General features: G+C 39.1%; 1 protein-coding gene across 1 annotated transcript; it reads left to right on the top strand.

Annotated features, from left to right (window-relative positions):
• Positions 1 to 8,005: 8,005 nt before the first annotated feature.
• On the top strand, positions 8,006 to 24,033 carry LMOD3 (leiomodin 3). The gene is made up of 4 exons (XM_043442302.1): positions 8,006 to 8,164; positions 8,622 to 8,939; positions 11,562 to 12,944; positions 23,655 to 24,033. Exons 2-4 carry the CDS (start codon positions 8,649 to 8,651, stop codon positions 23,679 to 23,681), a joined length of 1,701 nt encoding a protein of 566 aa, XP_043298237.1. The 5' UTR covers positions 8,006 to 8,164; positions 8,622 to 8,648; the 3' UTR covers positions 23,682 to 24,033.
• Positions 24,034 to 25,525: the final 1,492 nt, after the last annotated feature.

The following is a 25,525-nucleotide window of genomic DNA, read 5'->3' as shown; positions in this document are numbered from 1 at the left end:
CCCAACAAAATTTTACTCCATGGCCCATTTACTTATTGCTTTCTCCATAAAATGCTCTTAATTCTTAAGTTTTCATTTAAATATGGTGAAACAGAGGTCCACGGTAGTTTCTGTGATAATGTATACAATGGCCTAAATTTTAATCATGTAAAATGATCCCTACAAGGACAGTGTCTAAATATTGACACACCTAAAACATGCTGTAAGGTTTTTCTGATGTTAAAGTCATATATGCATTTGCAGAATATTCAAGTAACTCGGGCATGCTTAAAGCAGAAAACAATGACTGTGTCATAATGATAAAGATTCAAACAGTTTATGAAATAAATATATATAGACTGTATTTAATTGTTTTAAAATTTTTAACTGAATAGGCCATTTAATAACAGGCATTTTCACTTAATTATAGATACTATTCCATAATAATAAATATAAAGCTTCATCAATTTTTTTTAAGATATTTTAAAGGTATTAGAGATTGGAATTGGGTATGGTTTATTTCATCAGTTCCCCCATTGTTGGGCATGTAGGTTGTTTCTAGTTCACTGTAATAAACAATGCTGTGAATACACTTTTAAATATCTGAAGTTGTGAGGATCTTTCAGAATAAAATATGCCACCTAAATACATTTCATTTCCCTTGCTTTTTATTATTGTGATAACACATAACATAAAATTTATAAGATGAACTATTTTTAAGTGTATAGTTCAGTGGCATTAAGTACATTCACATTGTTGTGTAATCATTCTTGCTTTCAACAAGCTGTGAGTTGAATTTACAGCTCAATTGAATAAATTTCTTGATGATGAAATATGTTGCAGACAACCCTCAAGAAATCCAAGGCTTGCTTTCAGTTTTTAAGTGTTTTGATATCTCTTCCTTGGATAATGTGGCTTTTCATCAAAGGATTAGGGAAATGTCATACACATAAGGTATCCAATAAGAAAGACTTGAGACTTGCCTACTATGTTTACAAATGTCATAGAAAACAATACCTAAATGTTGAATACCTAAGGGTTAAAGTATTTTCTTCTACAAATTTGATCAGACCTGCATTTATTTTTATCTGTTTTAATAGGGTGCTCGTATCCCAAGTTTTCAAGAAAATTAAGGCAGTTATCCTGATATTGACTTAAATATTATTTGAGTTATTTTCTATGTTGTAAAAAGCAACTGGCATTTATTTGGTTTTTTGAACCTAGAAAAAAGATGGAAAAAAACCAAGATTGGATCCAAAACTAAAATGAAATAAAGTAAAAGTCATTAGTAATCCCTCTACTTGGAGTTGTAATGGTTTAGAGTATTTCCTTCCAGTCTTTATCCCGTGTAAACTCATTAGATTGTTTTCTTGTTTTCTTCCTTTGACTTGGTTAGATCATCGTTTCACAAAATGTGTTCTAAAGAACAAATGCTCTGTGTTAAAAAGCTTTTTGTGGTTATCAGTACAGAAGATGATTTTCTCAATTTAGAAATTCACAATTCTCGTTAGCATGTTCATAGCTTTTTGATTAAGAAATATCTCTAAATTTCTTTAACTCAGTATTCTCCACCCAGTTTGATTCAAGAATCCTTCTTACAGCATCTTACCATTTTCAGTAGGTATTTGGTGATGATAGCACAGCTGTCTATGACTGCATTACTTGCAGTATGCCTGTTCTCATCATTTATTTGCCCCAAGAAGCAGTGCAGTTGCTTTCTTTTTTAAAAAATTTATTTTATTGAAGTATAGTTCATTTACATTGTTGCATTAATTTCTACTGTATAGCAAAGTGATTAAGTTACACACACACACACACTCTTTTTCATATTCTTTTCCATTAAGGTTTATCACAGGATATTGCATATAATTCTCTGTGCTATGCAGTAGGGACTTTTTGTTTATCCATTCTAATAGTAGTTTGCCTCTGCTAACACCAAACTGTCAGTCCACCCCTTCCCAACCTCCCCTCCTCCTTGGTGACCAGAAGTCTGAGAATTCCCTTTTAAAGATATTATTTTGGGCTGTTCTGCTTATCTAGGTGGGGGCTGATATTTATCTATTGAAGCTTTCTGGATCAGTATCTAGAGTTTCTTATCTTCATGCCTTCCTAAATATGACTATTATTTCTTATGCAACAGTCAATGGCCAGAGAAGAATGCACTGAAATTATGGAAGTAAATGAAGATCACCTAAATGAGGACAAACAGAGGTTATTTACCCAGAGCTTGCTTTGGCAAGGCAGTCAGTCGCCATCACTGGCCTTTGGCGGAGACCAAAGGCAGGCAGGGAAGTGGGAAAGTGTATGGTGGAAACGGGGAGGCTCAAGTCTCAGAGCAGGTGTTTTCTGTGCTATGTGACTCTAGTCTTGTGGGTATGTGAGATGCAATTTCTGCTGGACTGATAGGAAGCTAACAGAGGACACGGATTAAGAGCCCCAAATTTAGAGGCAGTCCTTAACTCAAATGCCTATATTTCAGTTTTAATACCTGTCAAAGGAGGTTAATAAAAGTACCGATTATCCAAGATTATGAAAAAATGGACATATACATATATCACTTAACACAGGCTTAGGGGTAGTAAGTGCTCAAATACACTAGCAGTGCGGCTCTACAGTTAATAGCCGTAGACTGTCATGTTAATAGTAGTAGTAGCAGCAATAGTACTAGTAGTTGTAGCAGCATTAGTAGTAATAGTAGTAGCCATAGTAGTAGAAGCTGTAATGCTCACAGCAGTAATGGTAGTGCCATTGAAGTTAGTGTAGTAGCAGTATTAGAAGTATGATAGCATCCTCATACCTTCAGAAGTTATAGAATTAATTTACCTTTGAAATTAGGCCAGAAATCAAATCAGTTTAAGAATTCCGAGATGGCTTATTAAACCAATGAAAGCAAAATAGTAAATATCCTTTTGTAATTCATGCTACTCTGGAGTCTGGTAAGAGTAGAACAGGCTGGGTATTTTGAGTCTAGGAAGCAATTACCTTGTAAATGTAAGTGCGCGTTCTGAGGCAATGCAGTTGTAGGTCAGGGAAATCTGAGGAGAGAGCAAGGCATTTATTTCACACTCACAATATCTTCAGGCAGTTTGCAGCCAGTAGCAGAGCCGTGGTGACCCAAATGGAATTGCATAAGAGAATAGCATGCCACAAACAGGACAGAACTGATTTATTTAGTAACATTTGGGAACCATTTATAGAAGTTGTGTCCATTTATATTAATAGCTAGTGCTGGGGCTGATGAAATAGATGGCTTGTCCACAGTCATCGTCTCCTGAATAAAGGTGGGATGGAAAAATGGATAGATCCAAGAAAAAAGTGCTTCCTCTTACCATTAGGATTTTTCACAACTGTATCAAGCCTTAAACAGTTCTTTTACATGTATTTTATATGCTGTTTTGGAAAGAATAAAATTGAAAAGCCATTTATTTTGGCTTGAACAATATTTGATAGATATCAGGCAGGAAAGACTCACACAATTTCTTTGTGAAAATATAAGATTAACTAATGGTTAATAAGCACTTAATATGCAGATGACAGAACCCTTATGGCAGAAAGTGAAGAGGAACTAAAAAGCCCCTGATGAAAGTGAAAGAGGAGAGTGAAAAAGTTGGTTGGCTTAAAGCTCAACATTCAGAAAACTAAGATCATGGCATCTGGTCCCATCACTTCATGGGAAATAGATGGGGAAACAGTGTCAGACTTTGTTTTTTTGGGCTCCAAAATCACTGCAGATGGTGACTGCAGCCATGAAATTAAAAGACGCTTACTCCTTGGAAGGAAAGTTACGACCAACCTAGATAGCATATTAAAAAGCAGAGACATTTCTTTGCCAACAAAGGTCCGTCTAGTCAAGGCTATGGTTTTTCCAGTGGTCATGTATGGATGTGAGAGTTGGACTATAAGGAAAGCTGAGCGCTGAAAAATTGATGCTTTTGAACTGGGGTGATGGAGAAGACTCTTGACAGTCCCTTGGACTGCAAGGAGATCCAACCAGTCCATCCTAAAGGAGATCAGTCCTGGGTGTTCACTGGAAGGACTGATGCTGAAGCTGACACTCCAATACTTTGGCCACCTCGTGCAAAGAGTTGACTCACTGGAAAAGACCCTGATGCTGGGAGGGATTGGGGGCAGGAGGAGAAGGGGATGACAGAGGATGAGATGGCTGGATGGCTCGATGGACATGAGTTTGAGTGAACTCTGGGAGTTAGTGATGAACAGGGAGGCCTGGTGTGCTGCAATTCACGGAGCCGCAAAGAGTCGGACATGATTAAGCGACTGAACTGAACTGAATATGAATAATGCCATTTAGGTTTTCTCCCCCACCAAAATCCTTTGAAGTAGGTCCATTTACCACCCAACTTTTATAGATGAAGTAGGAATGAGGCCCAGCGGTTGACTTGCCCAGGGTAGGGGAGGTAGAAATTCTTCCTGTGGCATTCCTAGATTCTCCAATTCTCGCCCTATAAACTGGACCAGAAGACAGATTCACAAGAGAAACACATACAATTTTACTTAATGTAATTTTGCATAACATAGAAGTCTTCATAAGGGAATAAAGACCCCAAGACATGTTAAGCTTGAGTGTTTTTATACTAGGTTTGATGAAGAGTAGAAAGTCAGGAAGAGAAAATGAGACAGGGCAGATGGTACGAGCACAGGTAGTCAACTAGGGCCTGTTTGGATTCATCTTGGTCCCTCTGTCTTCAGAGATAAGGACACTTCTCTTACAGGAGGGTCTCCTGACCTGCTTCAGGGATGAAGAGGGAGGTCAAAGAGTCCTTCCAGCACATGCTTTCTCAGAGTCCTCCAGCTTAAAATGTTCAATATGCCAAGGTGCCATATTTTGAGGTAGCATGTTCTGAACCTCATCAAAGGCAAAGTTTCTAAAGGTCTCTGAGCCTGATCTTTAAAATGAGTGGCTTAAAAAAATAAAATGAGTGGCTTACAATGGTGCTGTGATTCTCATACTCATTTTTTTAAAATATTTATTTATTTGGCTGCACTGGGTCTTCATTGTGGCTTGCTTGCTCTTTAGTTGCAACATGTGGGATCTAGTTCCCTGACCAGGACTGAACCCAGGCCCCCTGAATCGGGAGCATGAAGTCTTAGCCACTGGACCACCAAGGAATTCTCTCTCATACCCATTTATACACCAGAATCACTTGAAGAGCTTTCCAAAGAAATGGAGATTCCTGGATCCAAACTTGAGAATTCTGGTTTAGTAACTTCTAATGGGGTGGGGTCCCAGGCACTGAATAAAGCTCTGTTAGAGATTCTGATCTGTGATGCCCTGAGTGACCATAAAAGTCAGTCGGTGATCCTGCAGCTTGTTGCTCTCTTGGCATTATAGCTGGATTTTGATGTGAGAAGCTGCTGAGGCGGCAGCAGCAGGACATCATTAAGAGAAAGCACAGCTAAATCATCTGTGCATCAAATGAGGCTAATTACACCAGCAAAACTCTTCCCGTCAGCATACGGATGAAATGCACCATGGAAGCAGCTGGGAGAGATGTACCCCCTTTCCAAACTCATTCAGCAAGATGGAAGTGAGCTGAGGCAGCGTCCCTTCATGAAATTTCTAAATCTGCATGATCATCAAAAGCATTTGGTCACCAGAATAGTAATACGAATCTGAAAGCTTACAAGCAACAATTCAGATCATTTTCTCATTCCTATTTACATGCAGATGATGATTTTCTATTTTCTTTATAAACGTGCTCAGTTCTGTCCAACTCTTTGCAGCAACCCCATGGACTATATAGCCCACTAGGCTCCTCTGTCCATGGGATTTCCCAGGCAAGAATACTGGAGTGGGTTGCCCTTTGCTTCTCTAGACAGTCTTCCCTACCCGGGGATTGAACCTGGAGAGCAGATTCTTTTTCACTAAGAAACCTGGGAATCCTATTCACAATTCCACCTAAAAGCCTCTGAGTTGCTTTCTGCAAGAGCAAGATTTTTTAAACCATTTTTGTTTATTGCCATTAATATAATGGTTTCTGTTATGGAAGTGGTTTATAAAATGTATTACATTTCACAGTAGCCTTTGTTTCTCTTCAAGTGTTTCTGTGGTTATTCGTGAAATATGAGACTGGTAATATTTAACATATATTGAGGATTTGCTCTGTGCCATGCACCATCCTACTTATATATTTACATCAATATCTATCTGTATCCTCATTTAGTTCTCTCATTAATAGCATATGGTGAATATTATTCTCAGATACCTTTTATATGATGAGGAATTGGGGGTCAGTAAGTTGCCAAACATCACACAGTTACTAAGGAGTGGAGCTGTGGTTTGAATCCAGCAGACTGATTCCAGATCTTTTCCTTTTATATTTATATCATTATTTCCCAAAGTACAAATTTTGGAAAGTAATTGCAAGGATATTAGTGATTTTTAAAAGGAAAAAAATTAAGCTTGAATTAACTAAATAAAGTTGGGGAGTGTTGGGCTAAATAGATGGGTTTCTTTTACATATTATTTCTCAGAGTCTAAAAGTTCACGTGCTTTACAAATCTCTAAAAGACAATTGCAGAATATAACATTTCCAAACCTCCTTGAACACAAAACGCTTTTTGGTACAATCCCTTTGCGTGTGTGTGTGTGTGTGCTCAGTACTGTCCAACTCTTTGTGATCACTGTTTTCCAAGCTAAGCCTCTGAAATAATGGTCTGCAAATCAGTTGTCTGTAAAGTAATTTTTTGCATATGTTTTATTATACAGATGTTTGTATATATTTAAATTCATTTATACTTATGAACATTATATATATAGAAGACTATATTGTTTGACAATGTATATTTTATATTTACATATGAATATAATTATATATTATAGATGATATTGAAATAGTAACACATGTATATAATTTGCAAGTAATATACATGTATTGAGGATGGGTTATAATAATATTGAGGGGATCACCTAGCCATACATATGAAAAGCCCTAAATTTCCTCATGTTCTTTGACCTGGTAATTTCACTTCTTGGTATGTATTCGATTTATCCTAAAGAAATAAACTTGTATGTGTATAAATATTTTACTACAGGGGATATTTATTGAAGAAATGCTTGTGAGCCTCAAAAACAGTCCAAATATTCAATAATTGGAGATTGCTTACATTAATTATGGAATTTCCATATAAAGAATCTTAACAGGGAGTTATTAAAAATAATGTAGTAGTAGAATATATTCTTGACTAGAAAAAGCACATGATTTTGTAAGTTAAAAAACAGACAGATGACAAAAGATTATTGAGTTTATATGCCTGGAAAAAAGGACTGACTAGAGTGATAAACCAAAATGTTCATCGTGGTAGCTCTTAGTGGTGCAGTAAGGGGAAATTTTATGCTTCCATGTGTTATCCTAAGTTTTATACAATAAATGTATATTTTTGAGTAGGCACTATATTTATAAGTTTCAAAATTTGCAGTTATAAAAGGTATACAGTAACAAAGTCTATTTTCCTAGTCCTGTCCCCCAGACAACCCATTTCTTTCTCCAATAGCATCCACTAGTATTGGTTTCTTGTGTATCTTTCCAAGGATCTGTTTATAAAGTTTGTATAAATATATATACGTACATTGTTTTTGTTTTATGACACAAATAATAGCATACAATACTCTGCTTTGTACACATCTATTATTTTACCCATGTGGGGGGTATATCTGTAGAATACATTCCTACACGCTGAAAGTATGCATTTGGGCAAAGAGAGTATGCATTTGTCATTTGGATAAATATTGCCATATTGTCCTCTGAAGTTATGAAAAAGAAAATATTTTCCTGGTTGCTTCCAGTACTTTAATGGTTTGAGTTTTTTTTAATATTTCAATTTAGATCCATTTACATTTTTATCCTGGCTTAATGGACATTTAAAAAGAAAAACAAATTATTTAAAATATTAAACTCCTCACTCATAGTGGAAATTCAAGTGCTGCTCATCCCTGTCTGTTAGATCACAGGATCTGGATGCAAATAAGGATGGCTTGCAGAGGTTCAGCTTACGCAGTGGCTGAGTAACACAGCCAGACCTCTGCTCGCCTGTGTGAAGTTTTATTTGCTTCCAGAGTCTCATGGTAGTGAAGAGGCAAGCCCTGAGAGCTTGATTTCCACCTTCAAATGAATTTTTCACTTCAATAGACTTCAAGTCGCTGTTTGGATTTTTCTTCTGAAGTATTGTAAGTTGCTTTCCTCATTTAAATAAGAAGTGGCCTCCCTCGCAGTACTTGGGTGTGTGTATGGGCTGCATGAATTTGTGTAGGACAATATGAGAGCTCATAGGAAGAGAACTAATCATTTACCCCTGTAGAGGTTTGGGAGGCCTGTGCTCACTGGCGAACCTAAGCAGCTGTACTGAAATGTCAGATGGATTTGCACAGCTGACTCAAGCTGCCGAAGAGAGGAGCATAGTAGTTCCATAAATTGACCCTCTCCAACCAAGCCCTGCTTAATATAGTTACGGCATGAACTTAGTCGCAGTCACCCCTAGCAGCTCAGCAAGCCCCACTGGGGTTCTTGGGGAGGAGGGAAATCTCCTCAAGGTGGTATTGACCTGGGACACTTACTAACTGGGGGAACTTCTTGAGAGAGCTTTATCTTTTTTTAAATCTTTGTTGATTATTTCTCCTCTTGTAGTAAGACAGAAAAGTATTGAAAAGAGTCATGTCAGAACATAGCAGGAATTCAGATCAGGAAGAAATCGATGGGGAGATTGATGAAGATGAAATCTTGGCCAACTTGTCCCCAGAAGAGCTCAAAGAACTACAGTCGGAAATGGAGGTGATGGCCCCTGACCCCAGGCTTCCTGTGGGAATGATTCAGAAGGATCAGACCGACAAGCCACCAACAGGGAACTTCGACCATAAATCTCTCGTTGATTATATGTATTGGCAAAAGGCATCCAGACGCATGCTGGAAGACGAACGTGTTCCTGTCACCTTTGTGCCAACCAAGGTAACGGGATTTGTGTATAAGGGAGAAGGGGCTTCCTGGCCTGGGCTGACGCGTGTCCCTGTTGTAACTGTCTTTTCTCAAGACTCCATGTTTTGTCTTGTTTTGTTGACGTTTATACATAGAGCATAATATTTAATCCTATGCCAGATCAGAACTTTCTAGAACACTTAATAGTATAGTTGGGAGGAAAAAAGTGGTAGTTTCTTGTAAATATGTCTTTTAAAAAATTGCTGGGGGCTCCTTGTACAGGAAAACCTGTATTCTGTAGGCATGAAATTAATTTTTAATGAACTAACTCATAACCCAGAAGCATTTGTCTTTTATGCTTTTTTTGATCACAGGACCCTTTACGATGCTGAAGAAAGCTCTCTGTCCTCCTTCTGGCACATGGTACATATGCAGTATTTCACATACGATCTCAAGTGTTTCCCAGTCCCCCTGAAATTCAGCCACACACCCTGCAATTAAACCAAGTCCAGTAACAAAAAATCCAACATTACCACAGTTCATTGGGTATCAGTGGTGAATTTAGAAGTTGATTCTATTAAGCTGTTTTAAAGATAGTTTTTTCTTTAAATATGTTCCTTATATGAAAACTAGAAGTGCATATCAGCATATTTTTTTTAACGTTTCACTTAAAAGTGACTTGGCAAAAAGAAAACAGAGATCCTCAGAGGTAAAGTCTCTTGTAGTTATGCCTGCTGATTTATTTTTGGTAGATAACGTCTTGTCACATTACCATCATACTCGCTGAAATTTTAGGAAAGTTATAAACTGATTTCATGGTCAGGAGAGTTTAAACATGTACTGCACTTAAGAAAATAAGTTGCTGACTTTACCAGGTTAGAGTTTAAGGTACAATTTATAGACAGTTTACAACTCGAGTAAAAGCCAATTCTACATGAATACCAATTTCCGAGAAAAACGAACTTGGGTACTTCTAACACTTTTTCTTCCTTTTGTATAATTTAAACAGCTTAATGATTGGCTCCCCCTGCTGAGACAAATGAGAAATGCAGAGAAAACTTTAGTTTACGTGTCAACTGTCAATTCCAGCCTATAATGTTATCAAGGTCTTTCTTTTTTTTAATTTTAGGCTTATTTTTTATTGAAATAATATTGGTTTATAACACAAGTTTCACGTGTACAGCATTATACGTTTCTATTTCTACCTACAGTATTATTCTCAATTGCTAAGTCATGTCTGATTCTTTGCAACCCCATGGATTATAGCCCACCAGCTACTCTCTCCATGGAATTTTCCAGGCTAAAATACTGGAGTGGGTTGCTATTTCTTCCTCTAGGGGATCTTTGACCCAAGGATCGAATCCATGTTTTCTATGTCTTCTGCATTGGTAGGCGGATTCTTTACGACTGAGCCACCTGGGAAGATTCATATACAGTATACTCACCACTAAAAATTTAGTTTCCACCTGTAGCCGTATAATTGACCCCCTTTACCCATTTCCTCCTCCACAGATTAAGTTCTTGCTCACATAATCCTCTGTGTCAAACTGCTACACCAGCTTTCAAAATGACACCTATGAGGTACACATCCTTTATGGAAAAGTGTGTAATTAAAATGTAAGCATCTAATAAACATTATTGATAAAAGACTATTATTTTCCTTTCCATACTAAGCAGGGTTTTTTTTTCTAAATCTCTGATAATTTTGTCCCCTTTTATACCTGGCTTTACCTCCTAGAATATTCCTTCCAAAGGAACTGGACTGGAAAGCCTGTGCCTGAAGTATCTGGGCAGTTTTCACAGAGCTAAGCAGACGAAAAATCAAAGACAAGGGTTTTGATATATTCCAAAATATCAAACTGCTCTCATTCCCCCCACAATATCTTTTATTTTCAGGGAAATTTGTTGTGCACATTATATTAGATTGGCAAACATATTAGGTATGTAAATTTTGGTTAGGCCAATAAGGAAATTATTATGTAACACAGAGCTATTGAATACAAAATTCCTATTCAGCTGTATACAAAACAAAGACTTCAGAGAATGGATAAATAATCCCATAAGGTTTTCTTTTCTTTTTTTTTTCATAAGGTTTTCAAAAATAATTCAACTGCTTCTGGAACTGAACACTATCTTTAAAAACAACAGAAGGTCTTAAAATTAACTGGGTTTCATTTTAATACATGGGAGGAGAAGAACACAACCAAAAATATGTATGTCTGTGCCTGTGTGTGCCTATAAAAACTTACCTTTATTTTGGTTGTATTTTCTTGTAAAACAACTAACAAAGACATACTTTGTTTCAGAAAAAAATCTCAGTTTAGAATTATGTAAAAAGTTAAAATCCCCATCCCTTCCTCAATTATCTTAATTACCTCTCTTCCTCAAGGATAACTATTAATTTGATAAACATTACAACAATCTGTTTTTCATATACATCTACAAACATATATATATATAGTGTGTGTGTACATGCATACATATTCATATGTACACATAAATACACATGTAAACAAATGGAATACTATACCTAGAGCTTATTTGCTTACTTTTTTTCACTAAGTAATAAATCTTTTCGTTATCTTCAGTAGATACTGCTCTGCTTCATATTTCTTCACTGCTACGTATTCTAACCTTTCTAAATTTCTCTTTTAGGAAAAAACTCAAGAACAGCATGAAGCAATAGACAGAAGCAATAAAAATATTTCCCAGTATTTAAAAGAAAAACTTAACAGTGAAATCGCTGCACATAAAAGAGAATCACAGGGCAGTGACAATGTCCAAGAAACAAATGATGATGATGATGAAGATAATGAAGATGAGGAGGAAGATGAAGAAGATGATGCAGAAGATGAAGGAAAAGAGGACAGTGAAGAGAGTGATGAAACAAAAAGAGGAGAGGAAGGTGAGGTAAAGGAGCAAATTAGAAATGGTGAGAACACCTGCCAACCAGTAACTAGTAAAGTAACTGAAGAACAGAAAGGCAGACCAGAGGCTCAAGAAAAAACTGAGAAAAAAATATCGAAATTAGATCCCAAGAAGTTAGCTCTAGATACCAGTTTTTTGAAGGTAAGTGCAAGGCCCTCCGGAAACCAAACCGACCTGGATGGGAGCTTAAGGCGAGTGAGACAGAATGACCCCGACATGAAGGAACTCAACCTGAACAACATTGAAAACATCCCCAAAGAAATGTTGCTGGACTTTGTCAATGCAATGAAGAAAAACAAACACATCAAAACCTTCAGTTTAGCGAACGTGGGCGCGGATGAGAATGTAGCATTCGCCTTGGCTAACATGTTGCGTGAAAATAGGAGCATTACCACGCTCAACATAGAGTCCAATTTCATCACAGGCAAGGGTATTGTGGCCATCATGAGGTGTCTCCAGTTTAACGAGACACTCACCGAACTTCGGTTTCACAATCAGAGACATATGCTGGGCCACCACGCTGAAATGGAAATCGCCAGGCTTTTGAGAGCGAACAACACGCTCCTGAAGATGGGCTACCATTTTGAGCTTCCGGGTCCCCGAATGGTGGTAACCAATCTGCTCACCAGGAATCAGGATAGACAAAGGCAGAAAAGGCAAGAAGAACAGAAACAGCAGCAGCTCAAAGAGCAGAGGAAGTTAATAGCCATGTTGGAGAACGGGCTGGGGCTGCCCCCTGGGATGTGGGAGATGCTGGGAGGACCAATGCCGGATTCCCGGACGCAGGAGTTCCTCCAGCCGCCTCCTCCTAGGCCTCCCAACCCCCAAGCAGTCCCTTTCAGTCGACAAAATGAAGCGATGAAAAAGCCATCGCAGCCGCCGAAGTACAGGACGGACCCCGACTCCTTCCGCGTGGTGAAGCTGAAAAGGATCCAGCGCAAATCTCGGATGCCAGAAGCCAGAGAGCCACCTGAGAAAACCAACCTGAAAGATGTGATCAAAACGCTCAAACCCGTGCCGAGAAATAGGCCACCCCCATTGGTGGAGATTACCCCCAGAGATCAGCTCTTGAACGACATTCGTCACAGTAACATCGCCTATCTTAAACCTGTAAGTAGGAGGAGGGAGAAATGGTGAAGACAGGGCCACAGTAAATCTCTCCCAACTCTATTCCCCGTCCCTTTTAACACAGGGACATTCTCACTAATTGTCACTAACTGAGGGAAACCCCTCATCATTACCAGTAGATCTAAATTATTGGTTATCCTCAAAGACACAATCTATATGACTGCTGTAACAAGGATACTAACAGCCCACATTTATGAAGCACTTAGTATGGGCCACATCCATTATATGAATTAACTCTTAAAATCACCTTAACAATCCTATCAGGTAGGTATTATTATTCTCCCTGTTTCATAAGAAGGAAATTGAGGCTTAGAGGTGTTAAATAACATTTCTAGAAGAAAAGACTCAGAAGTGGTAGAGTTGACTTTGAAATTCAGTCCTGAGCATCCCTGGTCAAGCTTCTGTTCACTCCTGCCACACAGAACTGACAAGCTGAGATCCCCCGGGAACTGCTGCAGGAATAAATAAGAATGAGGCCTAATTAGGCCAGTCCTTTGTGGATAAGTGCTTCTGTAGGGCTTTAAAAAGTTCTTTTTTAGTAGATGAATGGATACCACCTGCTATTGCAATTACACTCTTTATATTTTAAGTAGGCGGACAATAATAAATTTAAGATTAATGTCTCCATGAATAAATGGAGCTTTAAAATATTTTACTGTTATTTCAGTTTTCTTATTATGACTCACTATTACTACTGCTGGTAGACAAAAAATGTTCCATTCCTTTCAGCTTAAGTTACAGAAATAAATTTTTTTATAGTCATTACTATGAGGGCATTCACAAAGACTGAAAGGTGTGTGTCCAATGGCTGCAGGTGGTTGATAATTAACTGCATTGTTTTAAAATCTAGTATGTAATTTAGCCACGATATTACATTAATAAAATAGTCAATATGTTATGCCATCAGAGAGTCACAGTTTTTTCAAGATAGTTTAACTATTTCCATGTAAGCTTGTTTTTTTTCCCTGCTCTAAAGAGATTTACATTCTAAAACAATACAGGGAGTTTGCTGGCAGTCCAGTGGTTAGGATTTAGCACTCTCATAGCTGAGGGCCTGGGTTCAATCCCAGGTCCATGAACTAAGATCCTTCAAGCTGTGCTGCATGGCCCCCCACACAAAAAAATCCACAAATATGATTGTTACTTATTCACATATATATGTATGTCCCTTACTCCCATCCCCTAGTAGTACAGAATTGACAATATTTCATTCTTCTAAATCGAAGATGACTTTCAACTGTGACTTAGAGGGATTCTGAGTCTTCCTGTGGCAGGCGCCCGGCTGAGAGTGCTAGAGGTCACATGAGATCGGGCAGGCGATCTCTGCCTGCCCTTGGGCATAACATCAACACTTTCTGCACCTGCTCTTCTCCAGGCAGCCAGACCTCTGCAGGGGGTGAATCAGGGTGCTGTTTTGAGAGAGGCTAGGGCTATCACTCTGTAACCAGTTGTCAAAGCAAATCCCGGCTGCCGTGGTGGCTAGACAGTCAGAAAATAGCATTGGTCTGAAAAGAATAAGGAGAAGTCTTTTAAAAATCTGCATTAAAGGTGGAATGTAGACTCAGAGTAGACAAGAGGATGAAGGTTAAATGATCATCTGACCCTTCTCCCTGCTTCTGAAGGAATATGAAAAAAAAATGTGAAAGTGATAGTCTATCAGTCATGTCCAAGTCTTTGCGACCCATGGATTATAGCCTACCAGGCTCCTTTGTCTGTGGAATTCTCTAGGCAGGAATACTGGAGTGGGTAGCCATTCTGTTCTCCAGGGAAGCTTTTCGACCCAGGGATCAAACCCCGGTCTCCCTCATTGCAGGCAGATTCTTTATCAACTGAGAGACCAGGGAAGCCCTCTGAGGGAATACTCTACTGAGCAAATCTGCTTTCCTGGAGTTGGCTGAGTTTCGTCCATCCGTTTACTCATTTGTGATGAATATTTGTTTAGTGCTGCGATGTGTCAGGCACCATGAGCGGTGAATAAGACAGGTGCAGTCTTAACCGCATGGAGCTTACAGTGTTGGTTTGATCATTTTCATGGTCAAGATACTCTGCCTTTTAAGTTAACTGAGGACACTTCAGAGTCTAGATTCTAGAGCAAAAGGTATTAAGATAAATTCACAGTACTAATTACCAAACTACCACACTCTAGTAAGTACTGCATTTTCCATTTTCAATCAGTTCTTGATTGGTATCAGTTTTAAGTTATGTGTGTGTTTTTAATGTCCACACAGAAAGAAAAATATGCAGCAAAGTGGACTCTGACAGTTTGTGAATGGTGGTCTTATACATCAGTCTTTGCTTTGAAATGTCTTTTATCTATTCCAAGGGATTGGCATCTTCTCTTGCTTCAGTTGCCTGGCTTGGCTTGCAATAGACATCTCTTGACATGTATCTTAGATACAAAATATCATACAACTTCATCAGCATGGTCCTATAAAATGCTCTGCAAGAAAAAAAAAAAAAATGCTCTGCAAGAAAAATGTGAAAATGCATCATCCAGCTGACAAAAATTCACTTGAGTGACATCAATTCGCTCTGTACTGCTGCATTTTTGCGCCTTGCTGCATACATAATAAATGTCTGCTTTCATGCTGACTCTTAGTGTAATCTCTCTTAAAAGACATGTTTAATCTTTTTCTTTTGAAATCATTTGAAATCTGTGGAAGTTCAAAAGAGTAGAAAGAATTCTTACAGACCCAACACAATTTGTCCTATTTGCTTTGTCATTCCTTAAAGGGTATTTTAAATGGCAATACCTCTGCATGTGTATAACTCCAACAGGGCACGGAGCCCAGGGGAGGTGCTAATGGTATGAAAAACTATACTCTGTTTGTGCGCCCACGTGCAGCCAGCTACTATAAAACACTGTTGATTGTGAGATGCTTTCTGATGTAGGAGATACGGAAACATCAGAAAACGTGCATCTTAGACTCGGTGAAATATTGTAAACGCCATCTGTGGTGAAATTTCAGGATCTCAGCAGAAAAGGGCTTTTTTTGGCTGGTCAAATGAGACACAGCGACACTCACTTTAAGGAGGTGAAACTAAAGATTATGGGAGTTCCTCCTCCCCACTTGATTGGAAGACAGAGATGTTCTTTGAACCATCAGATTTTCAAATATGAAGTTAAAACTCAGTTTGGAAATCTTGTCATTCTTTCTACTGATGCTCCTAACTAAAACACTGAATGTCCATAAACATACTTAGAAATTATTTACTCTTAAAGGAAAAAAGTTTTTTTTTTTCCTCTCATGGATTTGGAGATACTATTTTTGTATTATCTAGAGCATAGATCATGAAGTACTCAGTTTATATTTTAAATTTGTGGGGTTTTTTTTCCTTTTAATATTTATTCTCTCCCCGTCACATGCTTCTGGCTTGGGGATTCCAGAATTGAAGTTGCTAGCAGAAAATAAAGGACAAAATCTCTATTCTTTCTTGGCTCAAGTGCTGCCTCCTCCAAGGAGTTGCCTGTTTAAATCAGTTTAAGAGAGATGTATTCTGTGGGCCAGGTATTGAAACCTAGTGGACTTAAAACCCAACGTGCAGGCCTGTTTTGTTTGGCTTGAGTATTACTGTACAAATTATAAAACATCACACGATACCATCCAGTTATCTGGCAGCATTTGAAACATCAGATCCAGCCACATGGAGCCTGCATATGATGGTACAAATAAGCTGAATTGCTGTTGGTTTCTCCCTTGAGATTGGTAATGGACTCTCCATTTTAACTCAGTCTCCACAATGCCCTACTGCCTAACACCTGGCCTTTTTCACTAATTTGGATTGCTCATTGGACTCCTGTAGAATTTTTTAGTTTGTTGTATTTAGCTATGTTTTAAAGGAATTTGTCTTGTCTAACTCAATTTACTAATCAATAATTTATTTCCCTTTGAGTTGATAACTCTGAGTCAATATGAAGCCAGCCCAAAAGAAAGATGTTAGACTGGTATAGGCATATCCTTCGTTGATAAATATATGATTTCCTTTCATCTTAAAAAATTTGGTGGTCTGCTCACTGCCAGCCATTCCAGATGAGTATCTGTACTTGCACTGAGATAGAAATCTCATCTGCAGAAACAATGTAATTTACAGAGACCAACTGCATTTATACAACATGCAACTTTTGGAAGTGAAACTGTCAATTGCTCAGTTGTGTCCTACTCTTTGCAACCCCATGGACTGTAGCCCCCCAGGCTCCTCTGTCCATGGGAATTCTCCAGGCAAGAATACTGGAGTGGGTTGCTATGCCTTCATCCAAGGGATCTTCCTGACCCAGGGATCAAACCTGTGATCCCCTGGAAAAGGGAATGGCTACCCACTCCAGTATTCTTGCCTGGAAAATCCCCATGGACAGAGGAGCCTGGTGGGCTACAGTCCATGGGGTCACAAAGAGTTGGACACAGCTGAGCAACTAACACTATGCAACCTTTCAGTTCAGTTCAGTTCAGTCGCTCAGTCATGTCTGACTCTTTGTGACCCCATGAACTGCAGCATGCCAGGCCTCCCTGTCCATCACCAACTCCCAGAGTTTACTCAAACTCACGTCCATTGAGTCAGTGATGCCATCCAACCATCTCATCCTCTGTTGTCACCTTCTCCTCCCACCTTCTATCCTTCCCAGCATCAGGGTCTTTTCCAATGAGTCAGTTCTTTGCATCAGGTGGCCTAAGTATTGGAGTTTCAGCTTCAACATCAGTCCTTCCAGTGAATATTCAGGACTGATTTCCTTTAGGATGGACTGGTTGGATCTTCTTGCAGTCCAAGGGACTCTCAAGAGTCTTCTCCAACACCATAGTTCAACACCATCAGTTCTTTGGCACTCAGCTTTCTTTATAGTCCAACTCTCACATCCATACATGACTACTGGAAAAACCATAGCCTTGACTAGACAGACCTTTGTTGGCAAAGTAATGTTTCTGCTTTTTAATATGCTGTCTAGGTTGGTCATAACTGTCTTCCAAGGAGCAAGCATCTTTTAATTTCATGGCTGTAGTCACCATCTGCAGTGATTCTGGAGCCCAGAAAAATAAAGTCAGCCACTATTTCCACTGTTTCCCCATCTATTTGCGATGAAGTGATGGGACCGGATGCCATGATCTTAGTTTTCTGAATGTTGAGCTTTAAGCCAACTTTTTCACTCTCCTCTTTCATTTTCATCAAGAGGCTCTTAGTTCTTCTTCACTTTCTGCCGCAAGGGTGGTGTCATCTGCATATCTGAGGTTATTGATATTTCTCCTGGCAATCTTGATTCCAGCTTGTGCTTCATCCAGCCCAGCGTTTCTCGTGATGTACTCCGCATGTAAGTTAAATAAGCAGGGTGACAATATACAGCCTTGATGTACTCTTTTTCCTATTTGGAACCAGTCTGTTGTTCCATGTCCAGTTGTAACTGTTGCTTCCTGACCTGCATACAATTTCTCAAGAGGCAGGTCAGGTGGTCTAGTATTCCCATCTGTTTCAGAATTTTCCACAGTTTCTTGTGATCAACATAGTCAAAGGCTTTGGCATAGTCAATAAAGCAGAAATAGATGTTTTTCTGGAACTCTCTTGCTTTTTCAATGATCCAGCGGATGTTGGCAATTTGATCACTGGATCCTCTGTCTTTTTGAAATCTGGCTTGAACATCTGGAAACTCATGGTTCACGTATTGTTGAAGCCTGGCTTACTGAATTTTGAGCATTACTTTACTACCATGTGAGATGAGTGCAATTGTGTGGTAGTTTGAGCACTCTTTGGGATTGCCTTTCTTTGGGATTGGAATGAAAACTGACCTTTTTCCAGTCCTGTGGCCACTGCTGAGTTTTCCGAATTTGCTGGCATATTGAGTGCAGCACTTTAACAGCATCATCTTTTAGGATTTGAAAGAGCTCAACTGGAATTCCATCACCTCCACTAGCTTTGTTTGTGTTGGTGCTTCCTAAGGCCCAGTTGACTTCGCATTCCAGGGTGTCTGGCTCTAGGTGAGTGATCACACCATCGTGATTCTCTGGGTCGTGAAGATCTTTTTTGTATAGTTCTGCGCATTCTTGCCACCTCTTTTTTAATGTCTTCTGCTTCTGTTAGGTCCATACCATTTCTGTCCTTTATTGAACCCATCTTTGCATGAAATGTTCCCTTGGTATCTCTCATTTTCTTGAAGATATCTCTAGTGTTTCCCATTCTATTGTTTTCCTCTAGTTCTTTTCACTGATCATTGAGGAAGGCTTTCTTATCTCTCCTTGCTATTCTTTGGAACTCTGCATTCAGATGGGTATATCTTTCCTTTTCTCCTTTGCTTTTCACATCTCGTCTTTTCCCAGCTATTTGTAAGGCCTCTTCAGACAGCCATTTTGCGTTTTTGCATTTCTTTTTCTTGGGGATGATCTTGATCCCTGTCTCCTGTACAATGCCATGAACCTCTGTCCATAATTCATCAGGCACTCTGTCTATCAGATCTAGTCCCTTAAATCTATTTATTCTACTGTATAATTGTAAGGGATTTGATTTAGGTCATACCTGAATGGTCTAGTAGTTTTCCCTACTTTCTTTAAGTCTAAATTTGGCAATAAGGAATTCATGATCTGAGCCACAGTCAGCTCCCAGTCTTGTTTTTGCTGAATGTCTAGAGCTTCTCCACCTTTGGCTACAAAGAATATAATCAGTCTGATTTCGGTGTTGCCCATCTGGTGATGTCCACCTGTAGAGTCTTCTCTTGTGTTGTTGGAAGAGGGTGTTTGCTATGACCACTGCATTGCTATGCAACCTTTGGTGCCAATCAAACAAGACAACTGTTTTAATGCATCCAGGTTCAGTTGCTCAATCGTGTGCAACTCTTTGTGACCCTGTGGACTGTAGTTCACCAGGCTCCTCTATCCATGGGATTTTCCAGGCAAGAATACTGGAGTGGTTGCCATTTCCTTCTCCAGGGGATCTTCCCAACTCACTGACTGAACCTGCATTTTTGGCGTCTCCTACATTGGCAGGCGGATTCTTTTACCACTATGCCACCTGGGAAGCCCAACTGTTTTATTATTCACTTAATTTTACTTTCGACTCACTTATATGTATCTGGACTGGTTTTAGGCAGGTGCCTAAAGACACAATTAAGTTTTTCCTTCAGAAAGATTTCAGGATAATAATTTCCCAAGCAGCTTTAGTTAGCCAAAAGACTCTATGACACATTAGCAGTCATTATGAGTACAAAAATTTAAGATTATAGACTCCTGAGTTTTCATCACTGGCCATTTTTTCTTTGCCTCATTTATTATATCTTATTTCTTTTGAACTAATATTTCTAGACTCTATCCTTTTGCAATTTTCTCCTTTTCCCCATCTTGTCTTCTCTGTTTCAATTATCACATAATCTAGGACAATCCCCAAATTTCCCTTTCCCTTATATTGCTCAGGGTTTTCTTAGTACTTTTATTCAACCTGTCCCCAAATCAAGCTTCTCCTTTCTAGATCTGTAGTTGTTGTTTCTGGTTCCAGATTTTTCACATTGTCTCCATTCTCTCATACATTCACGTCTAAAGCCCCAAATGTTTTTTGTTGTTGTTTGGTGCTAAGTCATGTCCAACTCTTTTGTGACTCCATGGACTGTAGCCCACCAGGCTTCTCTGTCTGTGGAATTCTCCAGGCAAGAATACTGGAGTGGGTAGCCATTCCCTTCTTCAGGGGATCTTCCCAACCCAGGGACTGAACCCTCGTCTCCTGCTTTGCTGGCGGATTCTTTATCACTGAGCCACCTGGGAACACAAAAACCCCCAGAGTTCCCTTCAATTCCTTCCTTTTTTCTGTCCATACGTTTGCTTAAAAACAAAGCAAAATACAAGAAGAACACCAAGAACCCAAACCCAAGAGAATCTTCAAGAGTCAAGGCCAAATCTAGAATAGAGCTTGAGCAATGTTACACTCTATGGAGGGAGTCTCCATGGAAGAAAGCAATGTAACATTTCAAACTCATCTCAGAGGAGCATAAGTGGACCAGAATTATACAGACCAGGAGCTGCCCTTCCCTGATACCAAGTGGAAAAAAAGAATTTTATATGTACAACTTGTTAAAAGTCTATGATAGTGATTCTCACATTTTAGCATCCATCAGAATCACCTGGAAGATAGAATACAGATTACTGATCCCATCTCCAGTTTCTGATTCAGTAGGTCTTGGATGGCATCTGAGAATTTGCATTTCTGACATGTTCCTTGGCAATGCTGATGCTGCTTCCTTGAAGGCCACACTTGGACACTCACAGTTCAGTGACATCCATGGCAAACCTTATCTCCTGATGCCTCGGGTTGACAGCTCTCATGGACACAGCATTAGGTCTCCTAGTGGATTCCGAGTTCCTCAAGGTAGATCTTCCTCATCTCTGTCCCAGGCACCCACTGAGGTGTTGACCCAGAACAGGAACTCCGTTTGGGTGTGCTGAATTAAATAACCCCTGCTGAAATGGGGGTTCTCATCCTTCCCAATTGCTCCCAGCCATTGGGTGTATGTCTGTGTGTGTACACTGTATAATGCTATACACACACTTAAAAAACTTATTAACCAACAAGTGAAGGGGGAACAGGGCCCCCTAATAATAAAGTGAGTAGATTCTTGTTTGTTGAAAATTTTATAATACGAGATCTAGTTATCTTTTCCTTATTTCTTTTTCAGTCTTTTGTGGTCTGCTTAGAAATGACTTTTAAAAATCTTATTTAAATATTTGTCTATCTTTCTTCCTGCTTTTGGTTTATAAAAAATACTCCATATTATAGGTGAATTAAAGGGTTGGCTTTTAGAAGTAAGTAGGAAGCAAGAAGTCTGCTATTTTATTTCTTTGCCAAGTAGCTAACCACTGATCAGTGACTCATTCTTTTTCCCAGTGATCTGAGCTCCCAACTTGGTCACACTTTAAATATGCCAGTATGTCTCTGGGTTTAGTATGTTGGTTCATTGTTATGTTTTGCTCTTGAAAATATTTTTATTAATTGGGAACCCATCTATGCATATATATATATATATATATATATATATATATATATATATATATATATATATATCAGAAATAACATGCTATAAAAGTATTTTTTCCATTTGACAATGGAAAGAACACAGTTTTGACTCTCTATTGCAGCTTTGCAGTTAATTTGAGTAACTGGCATTCTATATTTTACTGGTGTTCTTCACTGATGGTGTTCTCCCTGGGTGACCCCTGCCAAGCTGCAGTCACTCCCCTCCCCTCCTGAAAGTCTGGCACGAGGGAGGGAGAGGGACTCAGAAGCACATGGAGGACCCTAAGGATTGAAGACCAGGCAGGCAACAGCAACACATCCAAGGTCCTCCCCAATGGGCAGGGTGTTGGGAAACCTTTTTATCCAAAGGTTATAGGCAAAGAACTGGCTGAAGCGAGTCCATAGCAGATGGCCGCAGTGGTCTATCACATGGGCAGGTGGACATGGACAATAGGAGGAAAGATATTTTTAAGTCATTATCGTACAAAATCTCAGGGTCCTTTGGACTTTAGTCAGCATTCTCTGAAAGTTACCTTCATGGTGGATAAGTCATTCTCAGATATAACACTATGTTAAACCTATTAAGAACTTGCTTTATCTTTGAGTTGTTCGTATGAAACAAAACTCAAAGTTGATTTTCAGTCAGACTTACCACTACTCTTTTGCGTTTTTTTTTTAAATCCTTGGATGGGGGTTCTCCAAATAGCATTGTAAGATTTAGTGAGTGTCAAATTAGTAATACACTTTAAAGAGGAAGGACTTCCCTAGTGGCTCAAATGGTAAAGTGTCTGCCTACAATGCCGGGAGACCTGGGTTCGATTCCTGGGTTGGGAAGATCCCCTGGAGAAGGAAATGGCAACCCACTCCAGTACCCTTGCTTGGAAAATACAGTCCACAGGATCACAGAGTCGGACACAACTGAACCACTTCACTTCACTTCAAAGGGGAAAGAATCCATTTTTATGTTCTTACAGTGGTGTTTATTTGGTGGTTGAGATGAGTAATGAAATCAGGCAGGTCTGGGTTCACATCTAGCTCTGCCACTTTCTGTCCCCGTGACCTGAAGCAGATTGCCTATTCTCTCTGAGCCCATCCCCTCTTTACAATGTGGTCGTAAGATGAAATAAGAAAATGCTTTAAAAAGAACTGTTAGCATTGATTTCTAACTTGTATCACTTAATCCTCATGGTAGCCTTGTGAATAAGATACTGTGATTTTATAGCTGAGAGAATTGATGGACAATACCATGCAACTCCCCAGAGGAGTGCATGGCAACCCACTCTAGTATCGTTGCCTGAGGAACCCCATGGACAGAGGAGGCTGGTGGGCTACAGTCCACGGGGTCACAAAGCGCTGGACATGAGTGAAACGACTGAGCATAGCATAGCATAGCACTATGCAACAAGTTGCATACAAGTTGCATAGTGGACCAGGCAGATTCTAGCACCCGCCCTCTTATTTACATTGTAAGCTTCAGTGTAAGATTCAAGGGCTCAGAGCCCTTGAATCTGTCCCTGTCATCAGTAAACGCCCAGTCTGTGGTGGCTGTGGTTATTACTGTTGTTTTATCATGATTGGGTGGGGGGGCACTCTCTGGCCAGAATTTTTAATCCACTTGACACCTTTTGAGGTATGTACATTTTGCCATTTTTGCTGTAAAACACTTGAATAACTAAGATTCATTTTTTCTCCTCTTTTCACATGCTTAAATCACAGGTGCAGTTGCCAAAAGAACTGGCGTAAGAGGCAGCAGAATAATCAGGGGAAGAAGGAAGTGATGTAATGACTCTGGCATTAGAACCTGAAGACTGCTTTAGCCGCTTACTTCTGGATCCAGGTGGTGGAACTGGGAACATTGCTAACTGATACGAGGATTTTATAAAAGGCAGAATACTTAGCCTGACAAAATGGAAGCTGAAAAGGCAGGGGGAGGAGATAAACTCTTCAGGGCAACATTTTCTACTTCCAATTGGTTGGAGTGACTTAGGTGCAGTTTAGAATCTTCTAGCAGAAGTTAATATTTTCATAAACCTTTGCTTTATTATTGCTTTCTTCTGGTCAATAACAATAAATATGATACAGGTGTTAACTATTATATTTCCATTTTTGTTCTCTTCTTCCATCCACTCTGCTGTAATTTATCACAGTCTCTTAAAGAGAACAGAGCGTGCTTCACTCTGTGGAAATGTGCAGGGCGAATTGAACTCTGGGCCCTTCAGAAGCTTTGAAATCCAATAATTTGTTCATTACCTCTTTTCTGGAGAATCAGTTGCAATTTCTGGTTTTCAGCCCTGCCTAGCTTTCTGTCTTGGCCATTCCCCTGTGTGTTGGGGGACCCTCTAGAGAGGGGTATCATGAAGAGCAAACACTTAAGCCATAGGACATGGAGAAAACAGTGGTTCTGGAAAAAGTAACGGGGAAAACAAACCCTGCTTATATATAAAACCTCCCCTATTTGCATACATATGGAGAAAATGGGAGATAGCATGCTAGTTTTGTTTAAAACAAAGCATTATGAATAATATATTTACTGAGCTTTGGTTTTAGCTAAGTGTGTACATACATATATATTTACTTTAGCCTGTAAATGATCTTGATCTTGTTCTCAAAAATCTTAATGAAACTTGCTAAAGAATTAAACTTGAATTCCTTATCCTATCATTCAAGGCCCTCCATTGCCTCTTCTCAGTTTGGTAATTGTCTTATCTGTTCACCTTTGTTTTTTAATCTTATTATTTTGCTTTACAATGTTGTGTATAAACTATTCTTGATAAAACTTCCTCATGCTTTTGCTCTCTAGAGTATCCCTGGAGACTCCACAAGTCTTCCAGTCAACTCCATCCCCAGTGTTTGTTCTTCTTTCCAAGTTCCTCGAGCCCACAATTACCTGTTCAAGTCACTAGGTGCAAAGAATCTGACATTTGGTACTGACATGGCATGAGACTTAGATATCAGGAAGTCACACTTTGATGCCTTTTCTCTCTCCCTCACCTGAGCAAATAATTGGCACCTGTCTTCTTCTATATAATCATAGGTGACACATCACAGGCAAAACAGGCTAGGAGAGAATGGACTTAATGAGGACAAAGGACACAATATGTGGAAGGAGAAGTCATGGGAAAGAAATACGATGTTTCCATTTTTAAAAGGTAATTTAGTGGATACAGAAGTATCTGAATTTGAAATTATAGTTTTCAATCAAGTAACTAATTTTATTTAGACTAGTCCAAGGCTGAGTTTCATTTTCTCCTACTTTGCTATTTCTATAAAGCATCCTTGGATACAAATCCAGATGGTTTAAAAAGAGCTGCAATAAATACAACTTCTAAAGTGTCCAGCATATTCTGTATTTAAGAAGCTAAACTCTGATGGGACAGAGCACTCTGAACATGTTTAGAAGCTTAATTTATGTCAGTAGTTGAAGTTCTGGAAAACTCTTATGTGTTTGCTTATACAGCAACAGTATGAATTAATAAGCCAGAAATTTTACAAAGCGTTAAGAGTTCTGAAAGGGAACTTCACTCTTAGATGTCCAAAAAAGAAAAGAGGATCCAAATTCAAACTTACCGCCTCGTTACATGGGTTTT

This window comes from Cervus canadensis, chromosome 22 (assembly GCF_019320065.1).
Source record: "Cervus canadensis isolate Bull #8, Minnesota chromosome 22, ASM1932006v1, whole genome shotgun sequence".
In the NCBI taxonomy this organism is placed as follows: Eukaryota; Metazoa; Chordata; class Mammalia; order Artiodactyla; family Cervidae; genus Cervus; species Cervus canadensis.
This window is presented reverse-complemented; position numbering and strand designations above follow the sequence as displayed.

Coding starts and splice junctions, on each gene's coding strand:
- LMOD3 (XM_043442302.1), top strand. CDS start 8,649: ATGTCAGAACATAGCAGGAATTCAGATCAGGAAGAAATCGATGGGGAG. Junction 8,940..11,561: donor TCACCTTTGTGCCAACCAAG/GTAACGGGATTT, acceptor TTTCTCTTTTAG/GAAAAAACTCAAGAACAGCA. Junction 12,945..23,654: donor ACATCGCCTATCTTAAACCT/GTAAGTAGGAGG, acceptor CTTAAATCACAG/GTGCAGTTGCCAAAAGAACT.